Source organism: Pituophis catenifer, unplaced genomic scaffold (genome assembly GCF_029215685.1).
Source record: "Pituophis catenifer annectens isolate HBS135680 unplaced genomic scaffold, rPitCat1.0.hap2 SCAF_1, whole genome shotgun sequence".
Lineage (NCBI taxonomy): Eukaryota > Metazoa > Chordata > Lepidosauria > Squamata > Colubridae > Pituophis > Pituophis catenifer.
In genome coordinates, this window is record NW_027256881.1 from 226,166,427 (window position 1) to 226,188,484 (window position 22,058).

Sequence of the window (22,058 nt, forward strand, 5' to 3'; positions counted from 1 at the left end):
GAGGAGCTGGAATAGGTAGAAAGACAGTGAGGAAAATGAAGCCTTCTAACTGGTCCTTGATGGTACCAGTCCTGATAAGATCACTATGATTTTTAAATTATTTCTTTCAACCTTTACCAACCCCCTCTATCCAGAGCATTTGCAACCAGTTGATAAGGAGTCCATTGGAGAGCTACGAAAGTATATGGCACTTTTGATCTCTTCTAAAGCCTTAAATAGAAATATGGTGTCTGTGGAGGATTAAAAAGGACTTCACTTCTCTTATTAATCTTCAGGATTTTGAACAGGTGCAAATACTTCTAAAATCAGAGAAATAGCATCGCAGTTCTCCAAATCTATTTGCAGTGTAGAAGCAGAACACGAGGCCACTAATTACTGACAAAAAACAGAGATGACTTGTGCTGGTCTGATAGAAAAAAATCCCCGATATCTGTGGTTTGCAAAAGATGTTTAATTCCTTTGGGTGATTAATACAAATATCATTTCACTCCTCTTACCTCTCAGAATTTTAACCATGGTCTAAGGTAAGACCATGAACCTGAAAAACAATGTTTCAGATTCTGATTAGTGTTAATGATAATGGTAGTTACTCTGCATTCAATTGAAATACTCATCTTAGATAATAAGATTCATGGTATTTGTGTAAATGCTGGAGTATCTAGTTGAATTGGCACCTTGTATGGTTCAGCATGCTATATTAGACAGTAACATCACTGGAGCCAAAATGAGCAAAATTTTTGTGCTGCTCAGATTAATGAAGCTGGGAATTAAACAAAGAAAATGGAAGAGAGAAACTGCAAGAATTACTTATATATATATATATTATATTTTAAGACAAAGTGCATGTAAAAGCTAGATTTGATTGCAGCTTGATTATGAGGCTGCTATAAATGCTATGAAGGTTTCATGTATACTTAAAAACTCAGGAAAGACAGACAAACACTGTTGTCTGTTACTTTTGAAAATACTAGTTCTAGCAGTAATCTGGTCTGATTTTGGTTTTAAGCAGCAAAGTAGCTGGGTTCACACTAAGCCATAACAGAGTTTGGTTAAAATATGGCATAGCTTATATATTTAGTTTTTCCACCACCACCATCCACACATACCTGTACTGCTTTCTTGCCATCTCATCTGGATACTTGAAAAGATCTGTGTGAGGAAACAAAATGGCTCCCACAACCTTGAAACATTTTGTTTACCGACTAACAATGATTACAAAATGTTTTCTAGCATTTTCCTCAAGGCTCTCCTCAATTGGGGAAAATGAAAAATGATGCTCATGTCTATGTGAATTTTTTAAAGGATACTTACAGCACTTAGCCACATATGCCAAATTACTGAATGTCAAATATAGTTCAGCAGTTTTTAAAACTATGTTTTTGTTTAAACATCTCTCTCACCTACAGAAGCTATTGTTATATATCAGTCTATTGGGATTTCGGTATCAGCCTTCCTCAGAACTGCAATAAGGAAGATTTGTTAAGATTGTTAAAGCAACAAATACAAGAATTCTAGCAAATTCTTTCAAATGAGAAGATATATAGCAGGAAATTAAGGAAGGAAGGTTCTAGGGTTGGGGTTTTTTTTTGCTCTTTTGATATAAAGGGGAGGAAGCTTTTTTTTTTTTAATGAAGGAAGGATAGAACTGTAGCTATTGATTATTTTGGAAATGGATTTTTATCAATGTAAGAACCAGCTCTCACCCGATCAATTCTTGCAACTTATCAGGCACAGCAATCCTACTACAGTAAATGAAGTAGGATCTGATTTAGCAAAGCCTTGTTAAGTTAGTGTAAAGCAGGGGTGTCAAACTTGTGTCACCACGTCACGTGACGTATTGTGACTTTCCCCTCCCCTTTGCTAAACCGGGCATGGCCAGTATGTGATGCATCCGGCCCACGGGCCACGAGTTTGGCCCGCCTGGTGTAAAGGAATATAGATTTGATTTTGGGAAACGTATGAGAGCTATTAAGAGAAAAGCAAAAAGTTAGAGCTGCTAAAGGGGACTTGCAGAAAAGATCACAGAGTTTTGAGTTAGAGAGAAGCAGAGGAAAGAAACTCAAAATAATTCCACCTTGATTTTATTTAAGATGGGCAGAGAGAAACGTGAACAGGCTGTAAAAAAAAAAACCCTCTTGTTAATTTTAGTACATAATATGTATTTCCTGGAATCCCGACCATCCTTGTTTCTTAAAAGGGTCTTCTTTGAGGAGCTGGCATCAATCTAGAAAGCTTATCTAAGTTTCTCTGTTTTACCTTGGATAAGCTTTCTAGATTGATGTCAGCTCCTCAAAGAAAACCCTTTTAAGAAGCAAGGGAGGTAGGGATTATTTTCTCTGTTTTACCTTAACAAAATCAAGTTGGGGTTATTTTGAGTTACTTCTCACATTTCCTTCCATCTCCCTCTGTGTAATTTTTCCCGCCGTAAACCCTCCTGCCCCTTTAATAGATCTGTTATAACTTTTTCAAGGCCAGTTCCTTTATAATTAGCCCCAGCAAAGCAAGAGACATGTCACTCTGCTTTCTCCATCCCCATACAAAGTGTACTTTGTCGTTGTGGCTTCCATCCTACTTATATCAATGCTCCCCCATTTAAGGATATGACTAGGGCCTTCAATCATGTGAAATTTCTTTGGGAACAAGAAATACTTCCAGAAAATCTCCATTTTTTGGTCTGAGATCTCTTGAAGCACCTTTCTCAGTTTCAGTGACAAAATAAGTGAAATCAAATCTCCCCAGGCAACAGGCAGACATCTTTTCAGTCTTTGGAACATCTCCAGCGTACATGAGATAATCTTACACCACCATAGGATTGCAACAGAAGCACTTTAATATAGCAAAATGAGATGACTTTTGCAAACCGGTGTGTAGTACCCCCACATAAACAGTATATTGGACACAGGCCTTCAAATGTCCAACTATCAAGGGAACTGCAGTTAAACAAGTTGGGAGGGATTATAAAAAGAAAACAATATATCTCATTCTGATCAGAAGTGAACGTCTCACTCTGGATAGGATGGAAGCACCTTCTTCTTTAATAACACACTTTTACTTCACAAAACAATGAAAAAAATGAAAGATGAGCATTGCCTAAGTATAAGCAAGCACTGGTTTTGGAGTTGACATTGTCTTATTATCGGGTATGCTTGAGCATAAAAGAATCGATCCCACAGGGATAGCCTGACAATATTACACCATTCAGAATATAGTAGAGGCAACTTTGTAGTTATTTGAATAAACCTTTTGCCGTTTAATAGATTTTTGCATTAAAACAAAGAATCTCAGAACAGAGAGCAACCTTCAAACACCTTATTTTGCATTCCTTCACATTTCTTTGAAAGTACTTTAATATAAAAAGCATAATTTTATAACATTATTAATAGGCACATTATCAAAAGTGCAGGAGAACATTTTTTTTAACCTGCTCTATTATATCTGCAGTAGACCTCTTTGCTCTCTTCTAAAACCCAGAAAATAATTATATGATAAGAATCATTAAATCATTGTTGGTATCTTTCCACCTGGCGAGCAAAATATTGGTTTCTATAGATTGAATAAGCAGCTTTGCCATAAACAAGGAATCCATTTCATCTTTACCCACCTCCTCCCCATTAAGAAAAGCACGCACAGATCCTTTTTTTCCCCCCAATGTAAAACCACATCTTTAAAAGAAACATCTATATGGTCATTCATGTTCGGATATATTGGCATATGGGATTATCTCTTAAAGATCAAGCCCTTCAAAACATTCATGATTCCAGAGGGCAGTCAAGATTTCCTTAAGATCAAAAGTCCTACAGGTCAGTCACAGAAGTCTGGAAACCAGAACCATAAGCCTGTCTGTACATTCCTGCATTCTTCACATTGCGTTCACGGACAAAGTCATTGCAGTGTCTATCCACTGTGTGGGCCGAGGGCGTGGACCACATGTTCCATGCACTTCCACCACGTTGACAGCAGTCGCGAGCATCATGGGGCCTAGATTGGTTTGGGAATGGGATGGGGCACAGTTAGTATCTAGGTATAAATAAAGGGAGAGAATGGAAGGCGGAAGATGCAGTCGAGGAAGTATCAGGCTAGCAAGAGCAAACTTCTTGAGGAGCAAGCACAGGTTTCGGAAACGGACTTACAATTTAAACCCTTCATGCTGCTATCAGGATGCACTGGCTTTAAAGTAATCTATGCAAGAATTAACTTTGAATGCTTCTCTATTTTCATCTAGCACTTTCTCTAACCAATAAATAAAGTAATAAATTAATATATAACTTCTCCCAGACTCTAAAGTTAGTGTCTACAGTATTTCCCTTACGTATAAACACAGCAATATATTTGTGAACTAAATCAGAGGTAGGCAGAAAGTATTTCCCAGCTGTCAATAAATTATACTCTCAGCATCGAACAAGCTGGTTAGAGCTTCCAGAAGTTAACCTTCAGCTTCAATGCTCACGAAGAAAAGCAAGTGCCTTATACATATAGCAGCAATGAAGCATTTAAATTGTATGATAAAACGTTCAGGATTTACAGACTAGTAATTAACACAATAACTATGAACTATTTAAAAAAATCATTTTTTAAAAATAAAGCAAGGACAAAATAAAGCAGTTCAACATAAAGACTGTGGTTATATTTGGTGAAGGATAAGAAGAAACTACTTCATGCACAACATGCTATTTAGTTTGCACCGGTATAGATTTTGCTTGTCGAACATGGCTTCTTTTATCTTACTGTGCCTAAAGTCCATTTCAGGAACATGTAAAATTAAATTTCCAGAGCCGGGTCAACCGGATAGACAAGATGGTATGTATACTTTACCTATGGTATTTCTCGCTCCAATGTAATAAAATAAGCCTTGTTGCCTGGTTGAAGAAACTTTAATATATTTTAAAGCACACAGCTATTGAAGATGTGCCAGTTTTTACTGATTAATAGACTTGGAGGGTATGATTAGCTACACTAATGACATTCAGATCAAAAAGAAGCAGGGCTGGGAGCTTTTCTTCAGCTTCCCATTTACTCTTCCATTGTAACCCGATATTTGCATGAGAAATTTAATTGGAGTAACTCTGCCAAGCTCTATTAAGCAGTCTGTATGTTTAGAATGAGGACTTCTCTAGAAACAAGGCGATTATCCGGTGCTTGGGTCCTTAAGGGACCTTTAGTATTATCACATGAGCAAATGGACTTTTAAGCTTGTGTGTGTGTGTGTGTGTGTGTGTGTGTGTGTGTGTGTGTGTAATGTTTTTATGTTTTTAATTTCAAGCCATACAATTTTCTAAATTAGAAAATCATATTTTAAAGCTAAGTGTATTAACACATGTATTGATCTGAGGTTTTATGAGTCCTAATCACTAACATTTTACAAAAGGAACTGAATGAATGTTTAAATCTGAGGTGTCTGTTATGGTAACTATGAGAGATCTTTCTTATCATCCACCAGACTCTTTGAAATTCCTGATTTTTCAATTATAATTTAATTAGCAAATGAGGATATAAATTTTTAATTCAAAAATTAAGCTGAAACTTCACATGTACTCTTCAAAATAAATGGTTGTGCATCCTGTAGAACAGGGTCTCCAACCCCCCGGCCCATGGACTGGCACCGGGCCACAGTCCACCAAGAACCAGGTGTGCAAGTGAGCAAAGTCCCATCTGCACACGTGCAGGATCCAGGCAGCGTGTAAAACCAGCCCCCTCCCCCCACCGGTCTGTGGAAGAACCTCCCTCCATGGAACCAGTCCCTGGTGCCCAAAAGATTGGGCACCATTGCTGTAGAATATATGATCCAGTTGATATGTGGGGGTTTAACCATTTGATTTGCTTTGGATATGTTTAGCGTGAGTTTCTTGGAGTTATCACCAAGACTGCAAAACACAGGAAAGCTGAAGTAAGATCACAACATTGTCATGATTTCATTTAGTGTTTCCTTTCCATTACAACCTAGTTGCTGGTCCCAACAGGGGTTGCTAAACAAGGACTACCTGTAAATTGTGGTGTTTAATCCCTACATTTGTTTTGAGAAAATTATGTTCTTGGATAAATTATTTTTATTTTTATTTTTATTTACTTAGTGCATATCACTCTCAAAATCCTAATCTTCTCAAATATTCACAAATTTTGACCACTGGTTAAAAGTATTCAATGTTAAGCAGAAAAATTAGTTAGGGTTGCAAAGAAATGATTATTACATTTTTTTAAATATTTAAGCCTCATACAGTCTGCTAAACCATAAATAGTTTGTTTTGTTTCATTATAATGTATAAAGGTAGTATTTAGCTTCCAGCTGCCTGCAATTACTGTGAGTTCAATTCTCATCAGGCTCAAGGTTGGCTCAACCTTCCATCCTTTCTAAGGTAGGTAAAATGAGGACCCAGTTTGTGGAGGCAATAAGCTGACTTTGTATAAAAATATACAAAAGTATGAAGGCTATCGCTTAACGCATTGTAAGCCGCCCTGAATCTCTGGAGAAGGGCGGCATATAAATCAAAATAAAATAAAATGAAATAAAATAAGTTAGTCTTTTAAAAAAAGATTTGTAGACTAAGTTTATGGCTAATTATTTTGGGTAAATCAGGCAACATTTGTAATTCCTCAATTACAACTGTTGGGTTTGTATTAGATTTAGTCACAATTATATAGTAGTCACCTACAATCTTAGTTCTGGGGAAATATTTCAAATAATTTTTCTTATGGTGGAAGGAAGAGGTTCAAATGTAAGTATGCTAAATATGCTGCCATGCTGCTGATGCTGTTTTTCATAAAAATGAGAGATTTAATTAAAGCCAAGTATCAGTAAGGTTAAATTCAAGAAATCTAAGTTATACCACAGTGTCCAAACCAGTGGTATACAAAACTAGAAAATGCCCCATAAAAATAATGTAGATTAAAAAGCATGCAGAAGGTTAAGGCAAATGCATAGGCATCTAGAAGTAGTCTTCTTTAGAAACAATTTTATTCAATTTCACTCTTGTTTTATTTATGTTAAGGATCTGGTTCTTTATCATATTAATTCATAGGTCACCAAGAGAACATTTATTTTATGAGAAGTTGATGATCATAGCTGTTAATGAAACATCAACCATGTTTTGAAATGATACAATTGCTGAGCACCTGTTCAAGGTTTTCTTAAAGATAAATAAAAAGGGTTGAGAGATATTCAAAATAGTCAATTTTCTTTAGACTCCAGATAAATATCATTCTTGATCTCTTTCAGAATAAATGGCATGGACAGCAGTACATATAAATCTTTTGCTAACCTATCTTGTCTGTTCTTATATAGCTCCAATGGTTTCTTTTACCATCAAAACAGCACAATATATCACATTTAAGCGTGGAATTTAGAAGACAAAGACTTGGATAGGTTTCAGCTGTTTCTTGGGAAAACAAACGAATTTCAAAAAGTCGGTAGCATGAAATGTAAATCAATGTACTTTGCCAAGAATAGGAAAATTTTTTCATGGGAACTATCTGAATGGTAATGCAATACACATTTTTAATAGATCTGCATCATTTTAGTTCAAATGATGGGAGGTGTGGAGCATACCGGTAATTTCAAGATTCTAGCAATACAAAGAACCATTCCTTTAATAAAATGATATTTATCCAATTACAATGGTTTAAAGTATTACCCTGTTTCCCCCCAAATAAGACATCCCCTGATAATTAGCCCAATCGGGCTTTTGAGCGCATGGCAATAAGGCCAAGCGCTTATTTCAGGGTTCAAAAAAAAATATAAGACAGGGTCTTATTTTCGGGGAAACGCGGTATAGTCTTCGTAGCACTGTGTTTGGAAAATGTTCTCTAAAGAAGACTGATCATAAAGGAGGAAACCCAAAGCCAAATCATGGTAACGGCCCAATTAAGAGAGGCAGGAAGAGGCTGATGTAAAAAAGCCCTTGTAAACAGCACCTAAACATTCAGGTCATTCTCCACCAAGCAGGCATCCATTCCGTCAACACATTCTGCTTAACCTCATTCCAAACTCTGCAAGTCAGCACACCTGACTGACTGTACAGCTCCAAACATTATCTTTACTGCTTCCCTTTCTCCACTGAACACAACAACCCTTTTAGAAGGATGGCATCTACCATATAGATTTATTGAAATGTACGTTGAATTATCCGTTCTCTCCATTAATAAAAAGAATGGCATACTTTTCTATCGGCTTTGGTGGCAAAATCAGCTATTGGTCGTTGTCGGGAGAAATAAAATCGCCAGTCCATTCAGCATGCCATTTTGTGTGTGTGTGTGGGTGGGGGGGGGGGCACTTTTCTATCAAGGTAATGAAGGATCGCTTTGCACTTTATACATTGGCCTCCTACAGCAGCAATACCTTTTGAACATAGATCCCATCTATACTTTAGAAGAAGACTCAAGTGCCCAGGCTCAACAGGGTTGGGAAAACATAGGGAATGCTTTATGTCCTGTGTATAGTTCTGTTATATCTTGGGCTGTTCTTCTAATCATAAAGTCTAGAAGAGATCATTACAAATGGATATCTTAGTATAGTATAGTTTATTGAATAGCCCGAAGGCCTTACAAATGGATATCATAAACAGGGCGTGCCAGAAAATGAGTACTATTCTGAGACTCCCACTGCAACTTGCAAAGTTGCAAATTTTCAAAACCTAGGTTTTCTACGGGGAGGCAAGTAATAATGTGCGAACAATGTGCATACCACATGCAGGTAGTCCTCGACTTACAACAGTTCACTTAGTGACTATTCAAAGTTACGACACTAGAAAAAGTGACTCATGATCTTTGCAGCACCCCCCATGGTCACATAATCACAATTCAGATGCTTGGCAAGTGGTTCATACTTATGACGGCTGCGCTGTCCTGGGATCATGTGGTCAGCTTTTACAAACTTCTGACAAGCAAAGCCAATGGGAAAGCCAGATTCACTTAACTACTTCGTTACTAACTTAACAAATGCAATGATTCACTTAACAACTGTGGCAAGAAAAGTCATAAAATGGGGTAAACTCAGTTAACAAATGTTTCATTTAGCAACATAAATTTTGGCCTCAATTGTGATCGTAACTCGAGGACTACCTGCATACCCTTTTCCAGCTATTCAGAGTGGGAAGTCACACCTGATCCTGACTTGTGGAGACGTTTAAGGAAAGAACACTTAATAAGTGAATGGATATTCATACTGTAGTCATACAGAGAATGTATAGGGGATGTACATATATGTATGCATGTATTTTTGTGTGTACATAGATGTGCAAATACATGTATGTGGGGGAGAGAAAGCGAGACGGAAGCAAAACAAACTTTACTGAAAGCCCCAATTTGTAGCACAAATCCAAGTATGCAGGTTTTTAAACCACACTCGTACTTTTCTCAGAAATGCTATGAGCTTGAGGCTGCACGAAATTGTAAAAGCACGTCTAGAACTGTTTGGAGCTGGAGTCTTAACAAGACAGGCAAGGATCAATAACCATGAGCACAGCAATTATATTGAGCTTATACAAGACAGGCTATCATACCAGTATGACAAATGAGAATAAAAATAAATAAATACCACCACCTTACACCACCACCATGGGAAGGAGGAAACTGATTGATCAAGATCTTAGAGAAAAATCTCCAATTTCAGACACTGGATAAATCAAGGGCAAAAAGAAAAGAGAAAGCATCTTATTGATTAAGCTTTGGATTGCAGCTGCAAAAAAAAAAAAAAAAAACAAACAGCTTCAGATATAAAATTAAGGTCCTGACCATGTTGAATTCAACAGATAGAATTGCTGGATTTGCATTAGACAATTTTCTTTGATTTAGTATTTGATGTCACATGTTATTTAAATTTGTATTCCCAATATACCTGCAAGTGGTTTAAAACAAGACTAAGTCAAGTTGTAATCATAAATAAAATGGAACCTCTTAAGATAACTTTAAGTCAAGGTATCTGCAATGCTATAATGTGCTTTTGAAGTCAAAAGGAAGTTTGTTTTCTTGAACAGAATGGATAGCTAAGGATTGAATCACCAAGAAATAGTAATTTAAGCCCAACTCAGGTTCTTATTTGCAGTTGTTACTGTATGCAAATTCTATTTGATCGCTGTGGAACCTACGCTACTGATCAGTTAGCTAGTTTTATAATATTTTACAATGAAAACAAGATAGGATGAAAGTATGACTTTCTACAAACATTACTTGATCACTCACTGCTGTGAATATTCCCCGGATAAGATTGTGCAAATGCTTTATTTTCTTCAATCTTCTCTGCAGCAAGAACATTTGTCATGAGTGCTGGCCTGCTGCCAAACTTAAATCTCAATTTTTATTTTTTGATGACACAATATAAGCAGTGTCCAAAATCAATCATGCAAAAGATATCTGAAGTGACCAGCAATAACTGTTCATTCCCAATATAGAACAAGATGAGAGATCAGAGTAACATACCATTTCTTATCCTGTTGGCTTGTTCCAGTATTCCGGGGAAGATTTTCTATTTCAACTAAAACTGGACCAGAAGGAACTGCTGCTGCAGAGGGCAATGCACTCCGGTTCTGGAAAATCAAAAGATAAAAATGTTTTAGTTTACAAAAAAACCTTGATTTAATGGACCTTTCTGAAATGTCTGCAAATACACACATTATTGCAAAGGGTATAATCTGCATCACTTGCATAATAATATAAAAAAGAACATTCTCTGTGAATAAAATGAATTTAACAGAGTTTTCCTGTTAAAACCTTCTGCTACAGGGTTTTTTTTAAAAAAAGCATAGATGTGTGTCCTAATTTGGGAGTGTGATCTCCATATGGTTTGCTTACAGAATCCAGTAAATGGGCTTTATTAAATCCAAATTACACCCTGCTTTAAAAAGCACACTCTTTATACAGACTGAAGGAATGAAATGAAATTTCCAAGAATGAATATTATATCTCAGAGCATTCAATACACGAGGGACACAACATTTGCCCAGCAGCATTTAAAGATATTAGCAGTGGCAATAGCAACAGCCGTTTAGACTTATATACCGCTTTACAGCCCTCTCTAAACAGTTTACAGAATCGGCATATTGCCCCCAACAATCTGGGTCATCTTTTTGCCAACCTCAGAAGGATGGAAGGCCGAGTCAACCTTAAGCCAGTCAGAATCGAACTCCTGACAGTGGAATGCAAAATTAGCATGCAATACTGCATTCTAACCACTCTTAACAGTAGTTTTCCCTTTATCATTTGGAGAAAAAGCTCTTTCTCGTCCAAGAAAATGGGCGAAGAAAAAGCTATTTTAGTCTACAAATGTTTATTTTAAATCAAACTTCTAAAGGCATGTTACCAAATATTTCCATGTGATACTTAATAGTTATAACATTCAAAAACTATTGCTTAATTTTGGGGCTTAAATTCTCAGACAGACTTACTTGCTGTGGTCCATTGTTTTGAGTGAAAACATTGCCTGAATGGCTGAAAGGAAAAAAAAAATCAACAGTTTAATTTGCTAAGACTGAACTGTTATCTGAAGACTTATCTGCTCTCATATTCAAGAAGATGGAGGTTAAGTTTATAAGTTTTCAAGGAGATAGTGCAAATACTTCAATTGGATTTCTGCACTGAATAAATGATTGAATGACTCCTTTCAACCCTATGATGCCAAGGCATTTTAAGGAGCATTTTGTGAGAAAACAAAATGCAGGACATAACACAGGCAGGTCTACTTCCATTTTTCCCCTCTGTAAATCACAACATGTTCATTTTTAATACATGAACATTCAAAATCCCATGAGCTTAAAATGCTTATATAGTTGGCTTTTCCATTAAAATTCTTACAAAGTTTTCCATGATCTTTTGAGATGGCAGATTTCAGAAAGTCCATCAGCATTAGGAATATTAAAAATAATAATAGAGGTTAAGAAAAAAAAAACATTTTCCACTCGTAATTACATATGAAGGATTCCAAACAGTTAAATTCATGGGGTAAAATTAACTATAGAAGAAATTAACATGCATAATTGAATATCTTACCTAATTCCTTCAGATGCATGAGAATGAGCTGTAATAAAATACAAAACAAAAATGTTATTGAGTTCATACAATGTATCAAATATAACTTTTTTTAAAAAAACTAATCTGTTGCAAAATATTATGAGTGATATTTCAAAAATATTAAAAAAGTGAATGCTGGAGAAAACTGACAATATATAGTTTGCTGGATAGCACTACAGGTAGTCGTCAACTTATGACTGGTCATTTAACAACTGTTCACTGTCACAATAGCCTTGGAACAGGTGCTTTACATCCTAAAGCATTTTTGATCATTGTAAAATTGGAGTGGTGGATGGCCCAGATGGCTCTCTCCCTGTCCCACCATGCCTGGGAGGCTCAAACTCCCTCCCTTCCTTCCTCCCCTCCCCTCCCTTCCCTTTCTCTCTTTGTTTCTTTTCATCCATCTTATCACAGGGTAGCTCTAGGTTGTAATATTATCAAGATCAAGCTATATAAATAGAACGCTACAAAAATGCAATACTCTTGGCTCAAAATGTTAGTATTCACTAACATTTTAGCCAGATTTGAGGCCTGTTCCTCCAGGGTGTAGGAGAAGTGGGCGGATTTCCCCTCCCTGCATGGTTGGAAGGTGAAATTCTTTACTGCACAGGACTTCTCAAGTCCAGCATTCCATCCTCTTGTAACCTGCATAGTCACTTAACAACCCTAATTGGAAGAAATGGGATTGCAGTTGTTGAGTGAAGCAGTCACATGGCGTCTTGTTTAATGATCACATCACTCAACAACTAAGATTCTGGGCCCAATTATGGTCATAAGTGGAGGACTACCTATGTGTAATCTATTATTTTACCCAGATATTACCAATAACTAAGGAGATACAATTTGAAATAAATGCTGAGGAAAATATATCTGTTCACAGTATTGTCATTAGTATGATTCAAAAATTATGATAGCAGTTCAGTAATTCAAAGAAGGATATGCCTTGTTCCTTCCATGTAAACCACCCAGCAAATTGTTTCAAAACTGGCATGGAGATCAGAAGTTGAAAGAAACTGTAATAATTTCTACTGAGGTAACATGAGCAAAGCAAGATGTGCCTTAAAAATAAAAGTCTGGTTACCTCTCATTTGTAGTGTCCTCCTTGAGTATCGTTTACTAGGTCTTCTCTCAAAAGATGCTGATCTTCTGGCTTTATTAGTCTTTGTAGTCTGGTACTCTGTTTTCCCACTACATGAAGGATACAATGAACAAGAAAATAAAAAGATTTATATAGCTAAGTTGCTCCAACACACAACACCTAATTATTTTACATGTATATTTAAGCCAGCCAAGGTTCCATAAGTATATTAAATAGTAGGGCTTTAAAAATTATCTAGGAGAAGTATTTTGGACTTCACACCAAGCATACAACCCCCATCCTATTCATTAAAGTAGAAACAATTTTTTTTCAAATCTATAATCCATCTTGAAAAAAAGTTGCCACCATGCCAGTGAGGTCAAAAACAATGTAAATTTTATAGCAAAATTAAAAACAATTGCATATGCTTGGCTTTGCATAGAATCACAGAGTTTCAAGGGATTGGTTAAATTACCTTAACTAGTTTAAACATAATTTAACTAAGTCATTCCCAGTAAAGTCAAGAAAACACTTTATAGCATCCCTTGGAAATGTTTATATAGGTTTTGCTTGAAAAGATCTAGAAAAAGCAAAACCACTGCCTCCCAAGTTCATTGCTTTTGCTGTTAAACCACTTCTGTTAATCCACATTTTTAAACAATATGCTCATTTAAAGATGTTGAAATTGGTTGGAATTAGACCTCCCACCTTCAGGGTTCAATTCCAGAAAGGCAACCGAGCACATTTATTTGCTTTCTATTATTTGAGAAACAAGCAAAAGGGAGATATGGTTAACCTGTATCTGAATCGGGACCCCAGCCGAATGAAGCTCGATCGACTGGAGCCTTTTTGAACAGGTCCACGGAGGCGGAAGAAAGCATGATGCTCAACAGCACACTTCCACAAATGTTTGCAGGCCTTTGGATGGTCCAGCCTAAAGACAAAAGTATGTTCCTGCTCTTTACCCTTAAAGAAAGATAAACACCAGAGAAATGTTGTGGAACAGAAGGCACATAAACATTGACTTCACCGCTTAGGGCAAGAATAATACCATTCCCTAAAATAAAAGACGGTTTGTTCCAAACACATATCCTGAGCAATTAACGTGATGTTTACCAACATTACAAAACACTGAAGTGAATATTTACTGATTTAAGAACAACACTGCCTTTGACATATTATAAGACTGACAGTGCAACGGTTTCATTTTGCTGTTTTGACACAAATAAACTGACAAGATAATGCATTCCCTTTTTGTTGTGCAGCAAGACCCAAAACTAATTGCAACTGTTACATCGTTGCTTAAAATAAATAACTACCCGTATCATTTTAAAAATGCCATGCTACCACAGAATCTAATAAAGTGCTTTTGTACTTTACAGAGAGGTTTAAACAACCTGATTAAAACATGCTGACTTAAACACTGCAGTATCAGTGTTTAATAGCTTTGTTACCCATGAGCAATTATTGACTTTCATTACTATATCAGAACATTGTTTTGTATACATCTGCAACAACCGGTGTTTGCCCACTCACTGGCATTTCATAATATAGAAAACAATATAATATATAGATATGATAGATATATATTATACAGTTGTAATGTAATGATCCATCATTTTATTATAGGGAGCTTGTTCTCTGGTGTACATATGGTGTATGGCTATCATCACCTGTTCATGAGTTGTCCCTAGTTAAGCTTAGCAATAGGATTCTAGTTCTGCCCATGATGCAGAAAACAGTTTTAATAAGTAAGAAAGAAAAAGGAAAAAGAATAATTTCTGGACTCTTCTGAAGAAAAGTCAGAGAGTGCCTGCATCAATACGTTTGTTTTAAACATCCTGCTTTTTCTCTTGAGAGCTCATAGTAGTATCTATGAGATTCCACTAACAATTAGAATAGAATAAAAAACAGAGTTGGAAGGGACCTTGGAGGTCTTCTAGTCCAACCCCCTGCTTAGGCAGGAAACCCTATACCATTTCAGACAAATGGTTATCTAATCTCTTCTTAAAAACTTCCAGTGTTGGAGCATTCACAACTTCTGGAGGCAAATCATTCCATTGATTAATTGTTCTAACTGTCGGGAAATTTCTCCTTAGTTCTAGGTTGCTTCTCTCCTTGATAAGTTTCCATCCATTGCTCCTTGTCCTGCCTTCAGGTGGTTTAGAAAATAGTTGACTCCCTCTTCTTTGTGGCAGCCCGTGAGATATTGGAACATTTCTATCATGTCTCCCCTAGTCCTTCTCCTCATCAAACTAGACATACCCAGTTCCTGCAACCGTTCTTCATATGTTTTAGCCTCCAGTCTCCTAATCATCTTTGTTGCTCTTCTCTGCACTCTTTCTAGAGTCTCAACATCTTTTTTACATTGTGGCGACCAAAACTGGATGAAGTATTCCAAGTGTGGCCTACCAAGGCATTATAAAGTGGTATTAACACTATTTCTAATTCTATGAGATGGGCTGGGTTGAAACCGACCGACTGGTCAAATGTAATACAGCAAACACTACTTGAATGAGGACTTTTTTTCTGCATATCCCCAATCCAGTCCAACAGCTTAACCATTACACTATACAGGCTTTTTGCCAGTGTTTATGGCCTAATGTAATGTATCAATACAGACACATTATTAAGTCCTTGATGAAATAAACTTTCTAAGCACTGTGCAGGATCACTTAAACAATAAAATACAATATACTTGCACATTAGAAACAGATTAACATGCTGACCTAATATAAACTAAAGCAAATATGAAATTAAAACATCAACAGGCATAACAATACTGCACTAGAGGAAACAAAATAAGTCATAAATTATTTTTAAAATCTGAAAGGTTTAAAATAAATAGAGATTTGTGTATGACACACATGCTTCCTTTGGAAAATAGCGAGGAACAAGGGGGAACACCAAAAATATCTTTCTTATCATCAATCTCCAAATTCTCAGAATGAGGCAATATTTTTAAAAAGTTCCTATAGATTAGCCTTAGTTACAGAAAAACAAGAGAAATGTTGACTCTCCATTTTGAAGAGAGAGATAATCTATAGTGTTGACTCCACTAATTTAGTGACCATACGGTACATATGCCTGGCATAACCTTAATGAGATACAATAAAAATAAGTTTAATTTTATAGAAGACCAGGAGAGGAAGATTTTTTTCTTTTACCTGTTCATCATCTTCAACCACCACTAGTGTTAATTTATTCTTTTTGAAGTCCAATCTAGTAATCTTTGGCCTGCAAAAGGAAAGATAGTGTATGTATTTATACTACAATTTATTCATAGGAGTAAAAAAAAAGTTGGAAGAAGTATTTGTAATAGAAAGAACATTATCCTGCATAGTGAGTTAAAAAAAATCTTACAATTACAATTAAAAGATGCTTTAAATCTAAATATCAATGTTAACTTTGATTAAAAGTTAACCATTAGATATATTTATTCATTTTATTCGTTCACTTAAACAGTTTTAAACCACTTTATGCAAATAATGCCACAATTACCCTATATATATATCCCCGTTTTCCATGATAATAAAGGATAATAAAGATATTGCAAGGATTATCTATTCTAATGTGCCCTAGTTTTTCTCCCAACATTTACATCAATTCTGCACAATTCAAACGAGACCCAACTAATGACAAATTTATTAACTTTATTTATACACGTCAATACTTACTTCTCAAACACTCAAATATGCTATTTGATATATTCCTTTGTAAGAGTCACCCTGACTATGTCATACAGAATACCAATTTAAAGTGTTTTAGTTGTTATAAACTTTACCAAAATCTTACTCAGAGTTGGACTATATAAACTCTAAAATAATGTATGCATCAAAACGATTTCACATTAGATATGGATATTATGCACTTCAAGGGTGAAGAAATGCCCCCGTTCTCCTGTAGTTTATACTACTAACTGTCTCTCATATCCTCCTCCCCTCTATGGTTATTAACTCTTATTTCTGTTGACTGACAGATCAGAGCATTCTGTGGTTGATAGGCCAATTTACTGTTCATATATTTAGGCCATGTATAGTTTTTTAGGAAGGACTGTGTCTTCTCCCACTGACTGCCTCCATGACAGACGTATCTTGAGATCACTTTTCAAGATTTCCCCAAAGGTTTCATGATCCTGGCACTATGACTTTAGGACTGCTCAAGTTTTCCTTGAGATATATAGGTTATCCAGCTTACCAAAAGAACAATCCAATCTTGGTCTCTCCTTCAAATACAAGGACGCCTGTTGGTGTTAATCCAAGGCTATAATCATTGCCATCTCTTGCCTAATAATAATTAAAATTAGGTTAAAATATTCCTTCAGGTATGATTTTAACAGATTATCTTAATATAATTATTCTTTTATTCATTGTTATGATTTTGCAGCAAAATGAGTCACATATACTGTGTCTAAATTAACACATGATCTAGGGAGTGAACAATCAGTTCCACTAAATTCCCTGCTTTCCAACAGAACATTTAGGGATGAGCTGTACTTTTCATAATATTTTATCTTTGTATTTTAAATTGCCTCATGGTTATTTATTACAATGGTATTACCACTGAAAACATTCCATAACTATGCTGGAAAGAATGGAATTTTATAAAACATGGGGTGGGGGAGAAAATAATGTAAATAGCAATAGCACTTAAGACTTATATAATGCTTCACAGTGCTTTACAGTCCTTTCTAAGTGGTTTACAGAGTCAGTATATTTCCCCCAACAAACTAGGTCCTCATTTTATCCACCTCAGAAGGATTGAGGGCTGAGTCAAGCTTGAACCAGTCAGAATCGAATTCCTGGCAGTTGGCAGAATTAGCCTGCAATACTGCATTCTAACCACTGTGCCACCATGGCGCCATATTACTTATGCGGAGAGATTCTAGCTAGCTTTGTGATTTGTCCTTTAAAGTGATTAATGTTAGGCTGCCAGTAAGATACTATTTTTTAAAAGAAAACTCCTATGGATCCCATATTTTCCATGAAACCTGTACAACATTAACTGTTGGTTTATACTAATGCATTCATTACGTGTGCTTTCAGAGTCAGAAACAAATAAACAGCTTTTAGTCACAGATGATTGTATTAAATGTACTGTTATCACCACCAGTACAACAGTACATCCTATTGGGATACATTGGAAAGAGCCTTAACTGGTTACATGGCTTTTTTCCTTTGTGCAACATCCCACTAAATCTATTCTGGAGAGTCTCCTAAAATTCAGAGATTTGTGATGGTTTATGAGACAGATAATCTGATACAGCAATAGTATCATGCCACGACAAACAGACGGAACAAAACAAAAAAACATTTTCTTACACCTGAATTGTGTTTTTTCAATATTAACAATATAACCATTTCTCAAAAGATTGTTACCATAATCTTACCTTTACTATATGCATATCTACTCCATACATTTCGAGCCATTTTGCTTTGTTCAAATAGTTTGTTTCTGCTTGAGCTGGTGACTGACCCCTGAAATAATATATGTAACACAAAAATTACAGCAAAAGTATAAAATCCTTACAGAGAAAACTGACCACACATAACTTCAAAAGTGCCAAGGAGGACAAACTAAGTACTAGTTCTAATTCAAATGTTAATAATGTTCCAGGACCGTAGACACTTATTTTGTTTAGAAATGTAAGGACTGGGAAAGTATTGCAATGTATAATTAAGCTATGGCGACCTGTCCAGTTGTTCTGATAAATTCGGAGATGTTAAATTTGTGGATTGGTATTTAAAAGATACCAGATGGTTTTAAGATGAGTTGGTATTTGCTCCATAGAGAAATGTAAATGGCATTAATACTGAAAAACAGCTTCTTCTTTATCTGGCATTCAAGTATCGAGCAAAACTCCTAACTCTGTATTTGGGGGCATTCTTGATCCCCATCCTGGGGAAACTTTGGTGAAAACTGAAAAGAAATTAAAAGATACATACTACTACTGTGTATACATACTACTGTGACATAAATGTTATCAAAAAGACATTATATTCTGTGTAATTGTCTAAAATGGTATTTGAAATAATAATTAACTCATTATGGTCTCTTTTGTAAGGATCAATTACAGATCTACAAATTTTGTCAAAATCCCAGTTTAACCTAAATACTAAAAGAAATCTCAATAGCACACCACCAAACATGGATAGAAAAATAATACATACAAATACAAAGATTATACAGGAAGGGCAATTTTGGATATTTCCAGTCCTGGATTTAGTTACCTGTATTCCTTCCACTTCTCAAAAATGGCCAGTTCCATCTCCTCAGTCTGGTTGGGCACAAATCTGAATTCTGACACTATATCCGGGATGTGCTCAATAGGATCATAATCCCCAAGCTCAGCTGCAAAAAAGCAGGGTATCTCAGTCATTCGCTCAATAAAAATAGTCTCCCTCTCTCAGTTAGATTGGTTGGAAGTTAATATCCAAAATGCTTAGGTAATGGGAGCTTTCACTCTACTGAGGCTTACAACTGTTAACTTGCTGTGTTTTGGCTATCATGAAACGAGAGAACATAATGTTACAGTGTTGATTAACACATTTATCTCTACACTGGTCTCTTCCAATGTCATGCAAATGGAATTTTGCTTGCCCAATGGGGATGCTCCATATTTTTATTCTCCTGTACTCTCCCACACACATGCTCTAAATTTGCTGAAAAGAGTAGAAAATCTGTTTAATTAGACATGCCTCTTTCTCTTGACAGCCAGTGCAACCACTGTCTCAAAGGAGTATCACTGGGTTTTTATGCCTTACTATTTATTTGTATAAAGTTATCTTGTAATAAGGGATACACTTCTATAAACCTAATTTACAGAATTAGGCTGGAATATGGGATATATTCCCCCCAAATTAAGGAAATTTTATTTAAATTCTAATAGATATTTTCAAAAATGAAAAGTTTTACAATGGTATGTGTGAAACAGAATATACATCTACGTAATTACATTTTTTTTCAATATTTTCTGGTGTAAATTGCATCCTAAGACCATCCTTGCACATTAGCAGTGATTCAGAAGCTCTGGAAGTTTCTTCATAACTTTTCTGCAACACTGAGGATGATTTTGGCTATGCAAACATAATTTTTATTGCGCTCCTCTTCTTGCATGTGGGCTCATTCTCCTATCAGTTTAATTAGTTTATAGATGCTATACAGTTAAATATGGCTTTGTTACACATAAATCTAATCAAAAGAGCTCAGCAGTGTGCATAAAGAACAAAAAATAAAAGAAGATATAGGGAGGTAGTTATATTCAAACTAGTAGCAAATAACAGAAAGAACAGCACTGATGTAGCTTACATTTTTATATTATATATAATGAATTGTGCAAGGAAAAAAATCCACTTTTGCATTTAAAAGCAGCTTACTGAATAGCTTAACAGATTTATAAGATTTTGTGCAGATACCAGGAAAAAAAATCTTTTGCCTTTTGTAGTTTTAATTTTATACATGGAAAAAAATTTACACAAATACAAGAAATCCCTGAATACTCTATATTCCTAGACAAAAATGAATGCCCAATTATAAATAAATTATCTACACTGAGAACTATCAAAAAGCCAAAAAGCACTTTAGTAGCACTAAAGCCTCCAAAACTGCTATCCTATAAACATTCCACTGACTTTTGTAGAAATTATTTCTGCATAAATAAATTTTAAGGACTTAAAAAATTAAGTAAATATTATTATGTGGAAATAAAGATGAGGCAAAATAAATAATTTAAGGACACCATATGGCAAAATCACACAGAGTTGTACACATTTCTTAAAAATTCAAGAAGCTAATTAAAGCTAAATCAAGAAAACAGTTTTTTACATTTATGAGAAACAATAAAAAATAACTAAAAATCTGGCAGCTTTTTAAAAGAGGGCTTGGGGAACATGGCCTTTGCCAGTGCAGGACTCCAACTGTCAGCTAGGTTTGTAGTTTGCTTTGTTAGAGCAATCAAAGTTGCATTTTGCGATTCACTGAGTTTTTCAGAACAAAATTCAAATAACAAAAATAGTTATTTTACTGAAGAAAGCGGACTCTTCCTATTCCTGTTTAATCCCCCACCTCAGATAAAGATCACAGCTCTGCAAGTCATAGAATTCCATTCATACTTCTTAATCATGATGGGTTGCAAAACAGTTATCCAAAGCTGAGATCTTGGTGGTTAACATTATTTGACGTTGCCCTATCTTCTTTATAATCCTGCGGTTGGACTGAACATGAAATAGATCCTTCACGTACAAAAGTGACCAAGTATGTACATGTAGTTTGCTACTGGCAAAGGAAACCTGTTTGGCTTGAAGAAGTCCTTGGTCTGAAGCAGCACACCCACATAAAGTTCTCCAGCCAACTTACCCTGTAACATGTAAGCTGCTAATTGCACCGCTGTTTCAAAGGGACATTCCAACCTATAACAAGAAAAAAAAAATGTATCAGGCAAACTGTTCTAATATTTTCATTCTTTTGGGAATTTATCGGTAACCTTAATCCCAAAGGACTGGGCTGTAGGCTGTGCAGAAATATAATTAGATTTTAAAGGAAGAGAGGAAGGGAATAATTAGTTTCAATAAATTGGCAAAGCATGCTTACATTTGGTGATTAGAAACCAAATTAAAACAAACTTAGTACAATGAGAGCTGCTGTGCCTATACAGTATAAGAAGAAAGGGTGGTAGGTTGTGTAAATTCAGAAAAGCATTCAAAAAGCCATGATTAAATGCAATACCATATCTTTCTTTGTGGTCTGTCTTCATAGCAAGGTGTACTATGAGTGAGGTTTTTGCATGTCTTAGGAAAGTAGAAAGTACTCTTTTCCAAAGCATGCATCCAATGGCTACTCTTGCTTGAAATGCAAATTATAATGCTTGACACATGTAGATGGCCAAGACAACACAGAATCTCTATCCAGGTCTAGCGGGCTACAGATATACAAAAGCACAAGGGAAATGATTTAGCAACTGAACCACCTGATAACGATGTGTCACTGC

General features: G+C 35.7%; 1 protein-coding gene across 1 annotated transcript in view; it reads right to left on the minus strand.

Annotated features, from left to right (window-relative positions):
• Positions 1–22,058, minus strand: part of EPB41L5 (erythrocyte membrane protein band 4.1 like 5) — a 66,333-nt gene that overhangs the window by 14,348 nt on the left and 29,927 nt on the right. The window contains exons 7-16 of the mRNA XM_070951123.1: positions 21,428–21,480; positions 19,303–19,423; positions 18,462–18,549; positions 17,270–17,358; positions 16,240–16,309; positions 13,869–14,038; positions 13,076–13,182; positions 11,974–12,001; positions 11,373–11,415; positions 10,408–10,514 (exon numbers count right to left, since the gene is read on the minus strand). Of these exons, the coding sequence (XP_070807224.1) occupies positions 10,408–10,514; positions 11,373–11,415; positions 11,974–12,001; positions 13,076–13,182; positions 13,869–14,038; positions 16,240–16,309; positions 17,270–17,358; positions 18,462–18,549; positions 19,303–19,423; positions 21,428–21,480 (876 nt within the window). The remainder of the gene's footprint in view (positions 1–10,407; positions 10,515–11,372; positions 11,416–11,973; positions 12,002–13,075; positions 13,183–13,868; positions 14,039–16,239; positions 16,310–17,269; positions 17,359–18,461; positions 18,550–19,302; positions 19,424–21,427; positions 21,481–22,058) is intronic.